Source organism: Rattus rattus, chromosome X, assembly GCF_011064425.1.
Source record: "Rattus rattus isolate New Zealand chromosome X, Rrattus_CSIRO_v1, whole genome shotgun sequence".
Classification (NCBI taxonomy): domain Eukaryota; kingdom Metazoa; phylum Chordata; class Mammalia; order Rodentia; family Muridae; genus Rattus; species Rattus rattus.
The window spans coordinates 94778182-94792298 of NC_046172.1; the positions used below are offsets into that span (position 1 = coordinate 94778182).

General features: G+C 46.9%; 1 protein-coding gene across 4 annotated transcripts in view; it reads left to right on the forward strand.

The window, feature by feature from the left end:
* The first annotated feature begins 2303 nt into the window (after positions 1-2303).
* Positions 2304-14117, forward strand: part of Tmem164 (transmembrane protein 164) — a 156240-nt gene continuing 144426 nt past the window's right edge. For 2 of the 4 annotated variants that reach the window (XM_032890393.1, XM_032890394.1), the window contains exons 1-2: positions 3439-3533; positions 3901-4560. In XM_032890393.1, the coding sequence (XP_032746284.1) occupies positions 4174-4560 (387 nt within the window). In that variant the 5' untranslated portion in view covers positions 3439-3533; positions 3901-4173. Of the gene's footprint in view, positions 2328-2474; positions 2497-3438; positions 3534-3900; positions 4561-14117 lie in introns of those variants that run through there. The other 2 variants (XM_032890398.1, XM_032890397.1) reach the window with 2 other exon arrangements.

Below are 14117 nucleotides of genomic sequence, written 5' to 3' on the forward strand. Positions count from 1 at the left end.
CCGTGAGAGGAGAGAACTGATTCTTGTCCTCAGACTTCCAAACACATGGCATGGTATTGCAGTGTCTCATACTCACATGTAATAAACAATCAAACAAATAAATAAAATAATGCCCCCTTAAAAAGCAAAATTTGCTTCTTCTTGTCAAGGTTTGGAGATAAACAGGTTCTCCCAGCAAAGAAATGCCTAGACATTTGTCTGAAGATTTTTGTTGTTGTTTGTAAAATTTGACCCATCCCTTTCGTTCATTTCTTCCTTGCCTCTTTACCTATGGAGACAACAATTTCTTTGTATTTATTTGCTGTTTACTATGTATCACTCTGTTAGGGGCTGTGGGGGTTGTTTGTATAGAAATCATTAAGACCCTCCCATGCTGTCGGAAGAGCTGGGTGTGGGAGGCAGGACTCACCAAGAGAACAATGGAGAGCAGTAGGTAATTAAGAATAAAATAAGTAGTGCAGGCAACGAATGCTATAGAAGTTTGGAGGAGGGAGAGCGAGCTGGAGACTGGGTGGGGGATTGAGAAGAGTGTGATTTTCTGTGGGTTTTGGAGGGCGGCTTGTTTCTGCAGATGTGGGGGAGGGCACAGAATTGGAGTGTATGTGCCCACACACTTAAAGGCACATGCAAATGCCTGGATTGTTGACAACAGGTAGCATTTAGTGGATACATTGCATGTATCAGAGACTAAGTAATGTTTTACAGAATTCAACTCATTTGAATGGGTACAGCCCTATGAATTAGATAACATTATCTTTCAATTAATGGATAAGAAATAGAAACAATGAAAGGTTGATCAAATTATTTAAGGCCACAAAAGTAAATAGGGTTAGTTAGAATGTACAACTTTTCCTATTTTTAAAGATTCATTTATTTTTTATTTTCTCTGTGTGGATGTTTTGCCTTCCTGTATGTTTGTGTACCACATGTGTGACCACAGTGACCCTGGTGACCACAGAGGCCAGAAGAGGATGTCAGATCCTCTGGAACTGGAGATACTGAAGGTCATAAGCCATCATATGGATGCTAGGTATTGAACTCAGATCTTTTGCAAAAATAGCAAATACTGCTAACCACTGAGCCCTCTGTCCAGGCCAAAATGTACATTTAAAACAAAACATCTGGCGAGGTTGTAAACAGATGGTTCAGCAGTTAAAAGCACTGGCAGAGGATCCAGGCATGATTCCTCACAACAACATGGTGACTCCCAAAAGCTCCCTGTGGGCACCAGGGATGCAAGTGGTGCACAGACATGCATGCAGTCAAAAGTCTCATGCACATATATAATAAAAAATAAATTAACAAAAAAGAAGAAAACTCACTTCGTCTACCTATAAAAACAAGAAAAAGAGAAAGAAAAGAAAAGAAAATGGAATTTCTGGTTTAGGTCAGGAAGTTGGCCTGGTTCCAGTTATTAAAGACAGCCATTTTGCACACACAGAAGTGGCTAGGCCAAGTTCCCTACTGAAGGTCAGCTTGGAAATGAGAGAGATGAATGAAGCCATCACTGAGAGTTATATTGTCATTCTTACTTCTTTGAAGATAGGAACTTGAGGCCTCCAGATGTTACACTTCTGTGCTAGGAGCTTCGTCGCTTTGTTCTTTGGTCATATTGCTGAGATTAAGCAAAACACCTAAGGAGAGCCAATTGAGTGCTTCTGAACGCATTCTCATTTGTTGCCATTCTTTTTTAATTAGCCTCTTGACAAACATCCTGCCTAGGTGGGTGCTTCACAAAGCTTGAAGTCACACAAGCTTGTCTGGCTGCATTTGTTAGGTTGCAAAGGATCGGACAGTATTGGCCTGAAAATACACGAGACTGGATTTTACATTTTAAGGCTGGCACAGAGCCAACATCTGAAAGTGTTTCCTAAGCAAGGTGCCCAACTGTGGTTTTTCTGGATATTCCTCTAGCTTACGTGAGTCTCCAATAAATATTAAACCGATATGAGGTACATTCTGAGTAGTTCTTTCCTTAATTACTAGTCCTTAGAAGAGCCAGTCCAGACACTAGGTAGAAAGCGGCAGAGAAGAGGGGCCCCCTGGACCCAGCTAGCACTCACTGGCGGTTCTATCCAAGGCGGGGCTAGGAAGCAGCTGCTCTTTCTCTTTGCGGGGTGGGGAGGGAAAGAGGTCAGGAGAGGCTTCTTTTCCTCCAGCTAGTCTATCACTGAAGGCGCGCTGTTGTCGGAAGGGGGGCGGGGAGGGAGATCGACGGAAGGAGCCAGCGAGGATTGTGTAGCAGGAGAGAGCTGAGTTAGATGGTGTCTGAGGAGAAGCCCCCAGTTTAGGGGGCTGAAGAAGAAAGTGAGGCTGGGACAAGAAGGGTGAGAGATACTTTTCTGGTCTTTTATGAGTCTCCCATTTCAAGGCCGAAAGGGAGGAAGCAGGAAGTCCATACTCAGCACACTCCCCAAGCTAAAGCCTGTCCAGTAGTTTCACAGTGTTACTCCTAGAAGTTAGTGAGGGCGAGCGGAGTGCCCAGTATGTGGTCAGGTATGCAAAGCAGTGGTCAGAGAACTGGGTCGCCGGAGGACTTAGTCCATCAGGCTTAGGGTGGGGAGGCGGATTCAGTCACAGTGGTGAAGGAGCAAACTGTATGAGTGCACACCTGAGTGCAGAAGACCAGGGGGAGGAGGAAAGAGGCGGGGGGATGGGGGCCTGGAGGGTAGCAGCAGGGGGGGGGGGGTGGAGGAAGCAGGGCAGGAGGTGGACGGCGAGGACGAAGTGGGGGTAGGCTGTGGAGGGAAGGCTGCGAGGCGGGGCAGTAGTGGCTTGAGGACGTGTGTGTGTGTGTGTGTGTGTGTGTGTGTGTGTGTAGGGGTGAAGTGGACGGAGGGGTGTGTGTGTGTGTGTGTGTGTGTGTGTGTGTGTGTGTGTGTGTGTGTGTAAGGAGGGGGGCGAAGTGGACGGGAGGAGGCCGAAGGTGGAGAGAGTTGGGACGAGGGGTGGAGAGAGGAGGGAAACCGAGGGAAGGAGCGGCGGCTGCCGGGGGAGGAAGGCAAGGAGGAGGAGCTGTGAGCGGCGGCGGTGGCGGCTGCTGCTGCTGGGCTGCCTGGGGGAGCCCAGCCGAGTGCCGCCTGGGGCTGGCAGGGAGTGGGGAGACAGAGAGTTGGTGGAGCCTGGTGGCGGAGCCGTGCGGCGGTGAGTGGAACCCCAAGGGGACAAGACGGCCGGCCCTTGGGGGCCAGGCAAGGAGGAGCGGGAAGATGCAGCGCTGGCGGTGGGGCGGAGGGTGGCGGCCCCATGGCCCGGCCCCTGGATGGCCCCGGGTCCCCGCCCTCCCTCTCGGCTTCCTCCCGCCGCCCGCCTGCGCCTGGGGGGCTGGTCCCGGGCGGGCCGAGGGCTGAGGGTGGCGCTGGCCCGGAGGGCGGGCGTGAGGGGCCGGGGGGGGGGTGGGGTGGAGCTGGGGGTTCGGGGGTGTACCCAGGGGCGGGAGGCTGGACCGGGACTGCTCTAAATTGGCTGGAGAGGGGGCCCCGTCGGCGGCGAAGTTGCTAGCTGGGGGCAGAGACGGCCACGCGGTTGCAGGAGTAAGACATCCCCCCCACCTCTTTCGTGGAGTGGCTGAGACGAGGAGTCCGGCGTCCCTGCCCTCCCCGTCGCCCTCCCCGCCTGCCCGGCCCTGCTAGTTCCCCTCCTAGCCCTGCTAGCTCCTCTCCTAGCCTCCGCGTGTCCCCTCTCTCTCACCCCCTTCTGCCTCCCGCTTGGCTCCCTCGGCAGTGCCGGGCCCCCTAGGTCCCAGTCCTGACCCTCTTGGCCTCCAACTTCCCTCGCCCCGTGCTTGCTTGGCCACCACTCCCGTTCCCCTTTTCTTCCCTCGCTAGTTACCCCTCCCCGCTTCGTTAATTCCCGTGCAATTGCCTCTTTGAGACCTTTTTTTCCTCTCCTTCCTTTTAGATTGGCCAACGGCTCCTTTCAACCCTGCCTCGTTGGTGGCCACTGGAGAAGCGCGGGGGGCTCCCCAGACAGCCGTGGGGACAAGTTAGAGCCAGCACTTTACCCCGGGCCTCGCGTGTAGCTTTCCTTCCCCTGTTCTAGGTGCCCCAGTGTCCAGAGGGGGGGTGCGGGTGTGCCCTCCTTACATGTTCCACCGCCCGGGCAACCCTTCTGTCTCGTGTTCCATCTCGCTCTTGCTTCCTGTACCGTAGTCAAGTGGAGCCACTTTGCATCATGTCCCGGTATAGCTACCAAAGTCTCCTGGACTGGCTCTATGGGGGCGTCGACCCCAGTTTTGCAGGCAATGGGGGCCCCGACTGTGCTGCCTTCCTGTCTTGGCAGCAACGGCTGCTGGAAAGTGTGGTGGTCCTGACCCTGGCCCTGTTGGAGATCCTGGTGGCCCTGCGGCACATCCTGAGGCAGAAGGAGGACGGTAGGGGTGGCCGTAGCAGCCAGCCACAGCAGGTGACCCAGCGGCCAGAGGAAGGCAAGGAGAGCCTGAGCAAGAATCTGCTCTTAGTAGCCCTGTGCCTGATCTTCGGGGTGGAGGTGGGCTTTAAGTTCGCCACCAAGACCGTCATCTACCTGCTCAACCCTTGTCACCTGGTCACCATGATGCATGTGAGTCTGTTGACTTTTTCCTGGGCAGCCTAAGTGATAAGTCATTTGCGTGCTCGGGACACTGTAGTGTAGAGCACTTCGTTCCCGTGGGAAGTGGGACCCTTAAACATGATTTTCCAACCAGCATCTGCCTTTGTGCTCATAACTTCGGCGTGGCACAATGGGTCAGCCCTACAGTGGCGGTGAGAAACACTAGAAATGACTTGCACTCAGAGTCCCATGCCCCTCCCTCTCAGCTCTGCTGGGGCCTGGCCTTTTCACCAGCCGGAAGTCCAGCCCCAGCTAGGTGACCATTCAGAATCACGTCTGTGGCACATGTCCAGGTACTCTTGCCTTTTGTAGTAATTTCCCAAGGAGCCTGGTGGCAGGCTTTCCTGGAGGTGGACACACAAGCTTTCTTGTCTCCGCTGTGGTACATTGGGGAAATAATTTTAGGGGTTTCTTTTAATGACGCTTTCATTTGGGAGTGAATGCTCTCAGGGTGAGATCACCTTTTGGGTTGTGAGACACTTGAGTAACCCAAAGCTCCTAAGATCCCAGGTTGGAGATCTCCATCCGATGTGAGAGGGTATTTACTTTTTTCAGATCTCTCCTCCATCTTACCACTAGGAGTGTCCGTCCTATGGTCACGCTCCAAGGGAGCTCAAGAGAGCTGATTTCTTTTGCTTTCCTGATCTCTACCCATTAGCTATGCTAAGGCAAACAAATGGGATTGATAGGGGAAATTACCAGCTAGGTACCAGTAATCGTCTGTGAGGACCCAAGAGGGAGATTTTCTTTACTCAGCCTGCTCCAGGATGGTCTGAAGCTATAAATTCATGGAGCATGAGGAGAAAAGGAAGGCAATCAGGTCTTTTGAGATTCCAGGCTGTGGAAAACTTTGTGTGTTTTACTGGGAGTAGTTTGGAGGCTGGCCATCAGCATCTTTATTGCTTTTATGTTTGTTGAAAGGTATTCTCACGAGGATTGTGACAACCCTGCATAGGGATGGAGGTTGAGATCGTTATCCTCATGTTATAGGTTTCAGGATAGAGGTCACTTGCCTCAAGGCAAAGAAAAAAAAAAGGATTAGCATCAGGGACCGACCTCAAACCTACACTCCTTCAGTCCTAAACCAGGGGTGGCTGAGGGTGATGAGGCCTTCCTGTAGAATTTGACTGTGTAGTTGTGGCTCAGATGTTTGCTAGCTCCCCCTTCCTAAAAATCCATTTGTTTACCCATTCTTGGCCTCAGTGGAGAATGACCTTGGCCCCTTGGCATCTTGCAGAAGTGTAGATAACTCTTGAATAAAAGTGGTGTTATTGATCAAGCCACTAAAAGCATGGAAAAAGAGATGGGGTGAGCAGCGGTTTTGTTTTTGTGTTGTTTTGTTGTTTTTTTTTTTCTTTTTTTGACAGCTTTTTGGGAAGGGGTGCCATCATTCACAGTAAAGTCCAGGCTTGTCTTAGCTAGACCTTCTGTGCTAATTTGACCGGTCCTCTTTCTTTCTTTTAAATGAATGGCCTTTTTGTTAATGAGGGGAAACTACACATCTGAGCTTCTGTTGTGTGTGCCTCTTCAGACAGGAGTGCAGGTGGTGGGTCAGAGGGTACCTCTACAAAGAGGTCTTGAGGCCTCTGGCAACCACAGATCTAGAAGGTCAACAAAGGGCTAAATGCAGCCTCATTGGAGCTGTTTCTGGTGTGATGACCTCAAACCTGGAAGCGCCATGGCTTTTAACGAAAAGGTTTTAGAGGCTCTTAAAAGACTCAGGAGACCTGGAATTAATTACTCGTATGGCTTTGGGGAAAGTTCCCTTTCTGAGCCTCAGTTTCTCTACCTGTAAGATGAGACAAGAGTTGGACTCCTAACCTTGACAGTCTGTTCTGTGATTTGTTTTGCTCCATAACCATTGGGTATATAACAGAGACACTTTGAAAGGCTTTTGACCTCCTTATGCAAAAAAGGGAAACTGGTCCCTGGGGAACTCAGGTAGCTACCTAGTCCACCCTTAGCTTTTGCTCCACATGGCTCTCAGTAAAATCTCAGTAAAAACCGGCGACACTTGGGTCACATGCAAAGCATGGTGGCACTTGAGGGACAGATAGATGTTTGCGGGACTAGCAGCTGATTTTTGTCCCCCTGTGAGTGTTTTTTCCTCCTCTCAGATTATGCCCAACAGCTATAGGGTGAAGGCAGAGAAATGAGAAAATGAGTCCTGCTGTTACATTCTTGCAGTGTCCTGGGGAATTGTACTCCTTTGTCCTCTATTCCCAATCACTGCTTTAACCTACTAAGTAAGGTTCTACGCTTTGATGCATCTAACTTTCAATGCCTTCTGTGTGCCTCTTCTTAGAAGCAGGACTGTGGATTTTTTTCAAGTTGATGAAAGTCAGTTATAAAAAAAAAACCACATTAACGTCGGATGGTTGCAGTCAGTGTTCTGTTTTGGATGCAGGAATGACTAATGATAGTTTGGAAGACGACTAACACCTTATATTCATCTAGCATTTTAGTGCTCATAAAGCACTTTCATATGTATTATCTTATTCAAGGTTCTGATAGATCAGCTTAGGCCTGGAGAAAGTGATGTTAAAATGTTTCCTGTGACTGTGTCTATTGCAAAGGGGAGATATCATGAATCAGGAGATGCTCTTTGCAAAGGAATTAGCTGAAATTAGGCTATAACATAGTAACAGGCCGTGGAGATGGGAGTTGAAGTGAAAAGGAGTTTCAAGGTGAGCATGCTCAAGGTTTGATACTATTCGCTGTCTAGGGTTTGGCTTTGTAGAAAGATCTTTTCTAGGAGAGTCAGTTTAAGTATGTAACAAGGGCCGTGTTACTTTAGGCCAGGAAGTAGAGGAGTTGGAGGGAAATTGATTCCTTTCTCCAGCTCTCATTTTTCAGTCTGCAAAATATTCATTTGCAACGCCTTGTTACACAGACCCTCGTCACAGCCACGCTGCGTTGGGTGGCTGCCAACTGTAGTAATATAAGGAAGGCCATAACTTGTGTCTGGATTCTGTCCCTGATTAACATTCCTGCTGTTGAATTTCTTTTTGGTCTCATGCGATTTCTCCGAGGTTTGAGGATGGGAGACTGTATAGGATTGCACCAGTTCCCAGCTCGGCTCCAACCAGAGATGCAAGTGCCCAGGTTAGCACAGCATTATTAAACCCTGTGCTAAATATCTGGTCTGCCTGCCAACTACACCGATAAGGGTTTCTTCAGGCGTGACCACTCAATCCCCTTTTGCCCCTGAGTTTTGGCAGGTATGAATTATGGGGAGGGGCCTGGAGAGGATGGACTTACTGAGCCATTGGGCTGTTTACCAAAAATCTCGCTGCAACTTAGTGGCGCAGGTGGCTTTAACTCTCAGCTGCCACAGTGGGAATCTGGGATTAGTCAGAAGAGATTCTTGTAGCTGTTTAAATCTGGGGGGAAAAAAGCTACAGTTTCTCAGCAGAAGAGTTAAAAAAATGCCAGACAATCTAGACGTGATGGGGGAATGTCACGATCTCAGCACCAGGACATTTTTGGTAAGATAGCAAGTTCAAGGCTGTGGCCTACACAATAATACTGTCAAATTGAAACAAAACAGTCTGCCTCATTGTGTTGTAAGGAATAGGATCTACGACTAACTTTAACTTATTGACTCTTGTGGGTTGGGGATTTAGCTTCAAAGTGGTAGAGCGCTTGTTCAGCAAGCGAAGGCCCTGGGTTCGTCCCCAGCTCAAAAAAAAAAAAAAAAAAGAAAGACTTTGTCTGTCTTTCTGTCTTTTCTTCTTTCCTTCTTTTTTCTTTTCTTTCTTTCTTTCTTTCTTTTCTTCTTTCTTCTTCCTTGTTTTGTTCTTTTTCGTTCTGAACACAACTTACTTTATTTTCCCAGAATCTAATTATGTTGTGTTTATTTTAAGAACTTAATGAAAAGATCTCCTTTTTCTATGCTTTGTTTAATTACTAAATTCCTGTGGGCTCTGCGTGTGTCTGTATTAACATCTGATTAGGCACTGAACTTAGCCAGGTACAACAGATGCAGTTTAAGTTTCAGTGCCTGCACACATGAAGCAGGCCAGGCATTTAACAAATTATCATTTGTGATAATTGACCTGTAGCTTCTAGCCAATAGTTTTTATTTTAATTTTGTTAGTAATGCTGAGATTTTTCTCATTTTGTAAATTTATTTTATTATTATTAGTGTGTGTCTGTGTGTCTGTGTGTCTGTGTGTCTGTGTGTGTGTGTGTGTGTGTGTGTGTGTGTGTCTGTGACTGTACACACATACCACAGTGCAGGTATGGAGGTCAGAGCACAACTTCCAGATGTTAGTGATCTGAAACATCTACTCTAGGACCTAAAAATAGAGCTCAGGTTGACCAGCTCTCACGGCAAGCACTTTTATTCTTTGAGTCCCCTCTGCAGCCTAGCCCTCTCTTTTTAGAATTGTGTTTGTTATTACATGCTCTGCCTTTTAAAAATATAATACGTTAGAGGTTTGATTTCTACCAGATAGGACTTTCCTGCCTTAAGTTTGCTAAAAGTTATCCCCCACTTCTTTCTCTCTTTTACCTTTCTTTTTTTCCTGTCTTTCCCTCCCTCCTTCCCTCCTTTCCTCCTCTCCTTCCCTTCCCCCTCCTCTTCCTCCTCCTCCTCCTCCTCCTCCTCCTCCTCTTCCTCCTCTTCCTCCTCCTTTGACCCCTCCTCCTTCCTTTTTTTTTTTTTTTTTTTTGTTTGACACAAGAACTGACCATTCCACTCTTGCTGGCCTGGAGCTCACTTTGAAATAAAGATGGCCTAAAATTCACGGGCCTTTGACTCCTGAGTGATGAGAATAAAAGTGTGCCCCCCTCTCCCCTTCTAAAAGTATGCAGTGCTTTGTTAGTCTGTTAGGTTCTGAGCTTTGGGCTGGGCTGGAGCCCAGTAGGAAGAGTAATTATTTTGCATGCATGGAATCCTAGGCTTGATCTTTTCCCCCCAGCACTTGATAAACCAGGCATAGGGGCACATGCCCCATAATCACAGTACTGGGGAGGTACGGACAGGAAGAGTTAGAAGAGTTAGAAGTTCAAGGTTACCCTTAGCTGCATAGCAAGACTGAGGCCATTCTGGGATATATGAAACCCATGTCAAAAATTAAAACAAATGTAACTGCGCTTTTGATGATATCCTCTGTGACTTGAATACTCACTGGTACAGTTCTACAGACTGACTGATGGATTTGTTTAGGAGAAGAGAAAACCTGACAAAGAGTTGAGAATGAGGATTTCTGTTTTCCCCCTTGACTTCACATGAGACACAGCTCCTCATTCCCCATCTGTTGTCTGGAGCACTGATCACCGTTCCTATATGTGACCAATGTTCATGGGTAATGGGTATAGTGAGGGATCCAGGAGTTGGCTGACAGTTTATCACATGGGCTGTGTCCTTTGTCATGCGACCAGTAGAATTAATGATTATATGGGTCTCGGCATTGAGGCATGACATTATTTTAGTTTGTTTTAGTCTTCTCTCCAGAGAAGATTGCAGAGAATTTCTCCATCTTTCATTGTCGGCAGTCTTTAGGAAACTACATTTATTATAAATAGAGGTGCTGTGGATTGGTGGTTAAGCATCTCCATCTAACACTGGAGTTGATATTATTGGTGCGGATGTCTTTCTGTAGGGAACCTGATTATTTAACCTTTGCTTTCTAGCTCTTTGCCATGAAAATGAACACAGGGAAAGTAAAGCTTTTTAATCTGCTAATTGCCTGTGCAATCACTTACCCAGCTGGGCAAAGCTCATCAAATGACCAATATGTTCTTGCGTTCGACTCAGCTCCTTTTCACTTTTCCCGATGGCTACCAAGAGCCGTTTTTTTGAATAATCCCTGTTGCTTTTCTCTGGATCCTTGCCCAGGTTCTCATACCCTTGTAATGCACAGCCTGCAGAACTGGCCACTGTAACTCTTTGCAGAGGTCCAGCCCGTACCAAGCAGAGAGGAATGCCTTTCCTCTCAGCCTTTTCAAACCTCTCAGCTTTGTCATACTGTGCACCTGTGAATACCACCCAGCGCCATCCTGCCTGCTTTCAAACAGCGGTATGTTTCTGGCTCCTGCTTAGTTTCCCATTGCAGCCTTACTGGATTTTTATTAACTTTTTTTTTTTCTTTTTTTCAGAGCTGGGGACCGAACCCTGGGCCTTGCGCTTGCTAGGCAAGCGCTCTAACACTGAGCTAAATCCCCAACCCTTTTTTATTAACTTTTTATAACACACACACACACACACACACACACACACACACACACACACACACCCCCCGCTCTCTCAGTCTTCACGGGGTTTGTTTGATCCTTTCCCTCTGTGAGTTCTCTCCTCTGAGGATTCTCCTCTTTGAAACCTTTCTAGATGATCCTGACCTGACTCCGATTATTCGAATCATTCTATTAAAATCCTTTGTCCTCCTTTCCCAACCCTCTCAGCACCTCTCAGAATATTGGGAAAGGGGTTGGGTTATAGTGTGGCAGCAGAGTGTGCTTAGTATGCGTTTTGTTTATTTGGTGAGGGTTCTTGTTCTGGCATGCTTCCTCAGTTTCCACCGTTGCAGTGGAAAAACATGATAGTTCCATGTAGACCTGAGTGTACCCGATGTTGTGGTCCTGGAGACAAAGTGACTGACACACTTGAAGGTTTGTTTTTTTCCGTCTCTCCTGGTGGGCCTCGTTCCCTTCTGATCTCATGGACATGGTTCATATGTCTCTTGTGCCCAAGAAGTGAGTCTTCTGATAGGTTTTTCAAATGGCCAGAGGGTAGAGGCAGGCTCCATTCTAGAGCACACAAGTCTCATAGAATTTCCACCACAAAGAGCTGGTTATTAAAACCATGGCCCACTCTGGATCCGATGGTGGCCTTCCTCCTGGTGAGGAAAAAATGCTGTTGGACCTTTGTCTTTGTCCCTTGGTAGACATCTGGGCATGACGATGGAAATGTCTTGTTTTAATAGATAAATAAAGAGAATGCCGTTAGGCCAGTGACTCACTTTTCCTTTCTCCTGGTCCCTTTAGTGACACCTCATTGTCTTTGTGTCTACTTGAAATATTCTCAGTGAGAGCCAAGTTTTTCCTCTTGTCCTTGTCTTTCATATTCTTTATTATTATCATTTATTCTGCAGTGCTGGGTCATAGACTGCATACTTTGTGTGTACTGGACAAGTGTCACCCCAGTGAGTGATCCCAAAGCCCCCTTTTTTCTTTCTTTTTTTTTTCTTTTCTTTGTGCTATGTATATACATTGAGGGTACGTCAGTCTCAGAGGCCCCTAGCTGGCCAGGCTGAACAGACATGAAGAGGTGTAGATACAGAGAGTAGTGATTATCTTGTTATAATGTAGATGCTGAACTCCCTCTAGAACCACCTAAGTAGGTCCAAGATATGCGAAATGATGGCAGTATGTGGTTTTGATTTTCTTTTTCTTTTTTTTTTTTTTTGTTCAGAGCTGGGGACCTGAACCCAGGGCCTTGTGCTTCCTAGGGCAAGCGCTACCACTGAGCCAAATCCCCAACCCCTTTCTTTTTCTTTTTAAAATTTTTTTCTTACTATTTTTTGAGCCAGCATCTTCCTATGTAACCCTGACTGGTCTAGAACTCAGCAAGCTCTGCTTGCCTGTGCTTCCTTAGTGCTGGGATTTAACATCCTACCATAAGGGGTGGGTCTGGCATTCTAAATACTATTGGGTGTTGGGGGGTTGAGATACTGGCTCCCTATGTAGCTCTAACTGTCACTATGTAGCTCACTATATAGACTGGGTTGGCCTTGAACTCACAGAGGTCTGCTTGCTTCTGCCTCCCAAATGCTAGGATTAAAGGCATGTGTCACTACACCCTGCTAGGCATTCTGAATTTTAAAGAAACTCCTTGGCGGGCTGGGGCTATAGGTCCGCTTGGTAGAATTTCTGCCCAGCATGCACAGTACTGTGTCATCAGCTGTAGTGGTCAGACCTGTAATCCCAGCACTCCAGAGGTGGACTGTCTCTCCCGAAAACAAAACTCCCTCCAAACTAAACCAAACTCCCCTAGTCCCGTTTCCCATGTCTGGGAGCTGAAATAGTAAGTGGGAAGGTGGCTCAGGTACTTCACTTCTGATTGTTGTGAAACTGGGCAGCCTATGGGCAAGGCATTTATGCTTCTGGAAGTGGTGTGTATGGTTTGGTAGCACAGACTGTGTAAGGTAGTTCTTGTAGTTACGTAGTTTGTGTAGGTGTATAGCTTAAGTGACAGGATAAGGTCATCCACTTTTCTAAGGTGAGTTTTAAGGAAGTTATTACATCATTAGAGGATTTTGAGTAGGACTTTGTCATTTTCTAGTTCTTTTTCATTCTTCTCCTTTAAGCCAGTAGGTTCTCCCAGCTGTCAGGAGGTCCATTTTGACACCAGGTTGTTGCATCCTAGCTCTCTGTATGTGAGACTCTTGTAAGTGGTTGTAAGGATTTATTCCTTCTTAATTTTTTGAGATTTTTAACTTTATGTGTATGGATAATTTGCCTGCATGTATGTCTCTGCTGCATGTACGTTGTGTGCCTCGTATATGCTGGAAGCCAGAAGAAGGTATGGGGTCCCTGAGGGCTGCAGTTACAGATGGTTGAGAGCTACCATGTAGAGAACGTTGGTAACTGAACCTGGATCCTTTGCAAGAGCAACTTTTGAGCCATATCTCCATCCCCCAATCTGTTAATTTCTATATTTATTTAATAAACATTTATGAATGTTTATTGTATGCCAAATATTGGAGCCAGGCACTGGAGGTTTAACAATAAGTGATAATCAGGGTTGGGTCTTATGTGATTCATAGTTTAGATGAGAAAGATAAGACAGTGGATCAACTCATGTACAGTGTTTATGTGTAGAGCCATACATAGAAGGGGAAAGTGTTTTTGAGAAGGCATTTAAGGAACTTTTTTCCTTTGAGGTGACATTTAATTTGAGCTTGCTCACGTAGGAAGCACGTTAGCTTTGTGAGAGCAGGGGTCTTTCTCTTGTTCTCTGTTTACATACCTAGACTGAGGCCCAGCAAAGAGGGAAAGAAGTGAATGCTAGCTATGAGGCACAATGTATGAGCCAGTCATGGGAGCACAGGTCCTCTATTCACAGCACTGAAGAGGCAGAGGCAGGCATTATTTTTTAAGTTTTAGGCTAGCCTGTTCTACATAATGGGTTCCAGGCCAACCAGGGCTATTTATATAGAGATCCTGTCTTTAAAAGGAGAGTGAGAAAGAAAGAAAGAATAGTGGATGGATGAATGTGTGAAAGACTGAGGGTGCTTATTATATTCAAGGCCCTCAATTTGACCCTGACCCCTGCCAAAACAAAAGCAAAAAATCATTGACACAGTGCTGTTGCCTCCTTCACAGTCTCTCAACTGTAACCTGAGGCTATCGGGGCCACATTGCCTGTTTCTTCCTGGCTAAGGCCAAGTGAAGCTTTCAGAGTGTTTTATCCTTTATTGGCCGTTGATTACAGTCCCAGATGTTCATGAAATAAGAAGGTTATGTTCTGTGCTCTATCCCAAGGAAGACCCATGCTGTTCTCAAGGACAGATGTGAAGAAC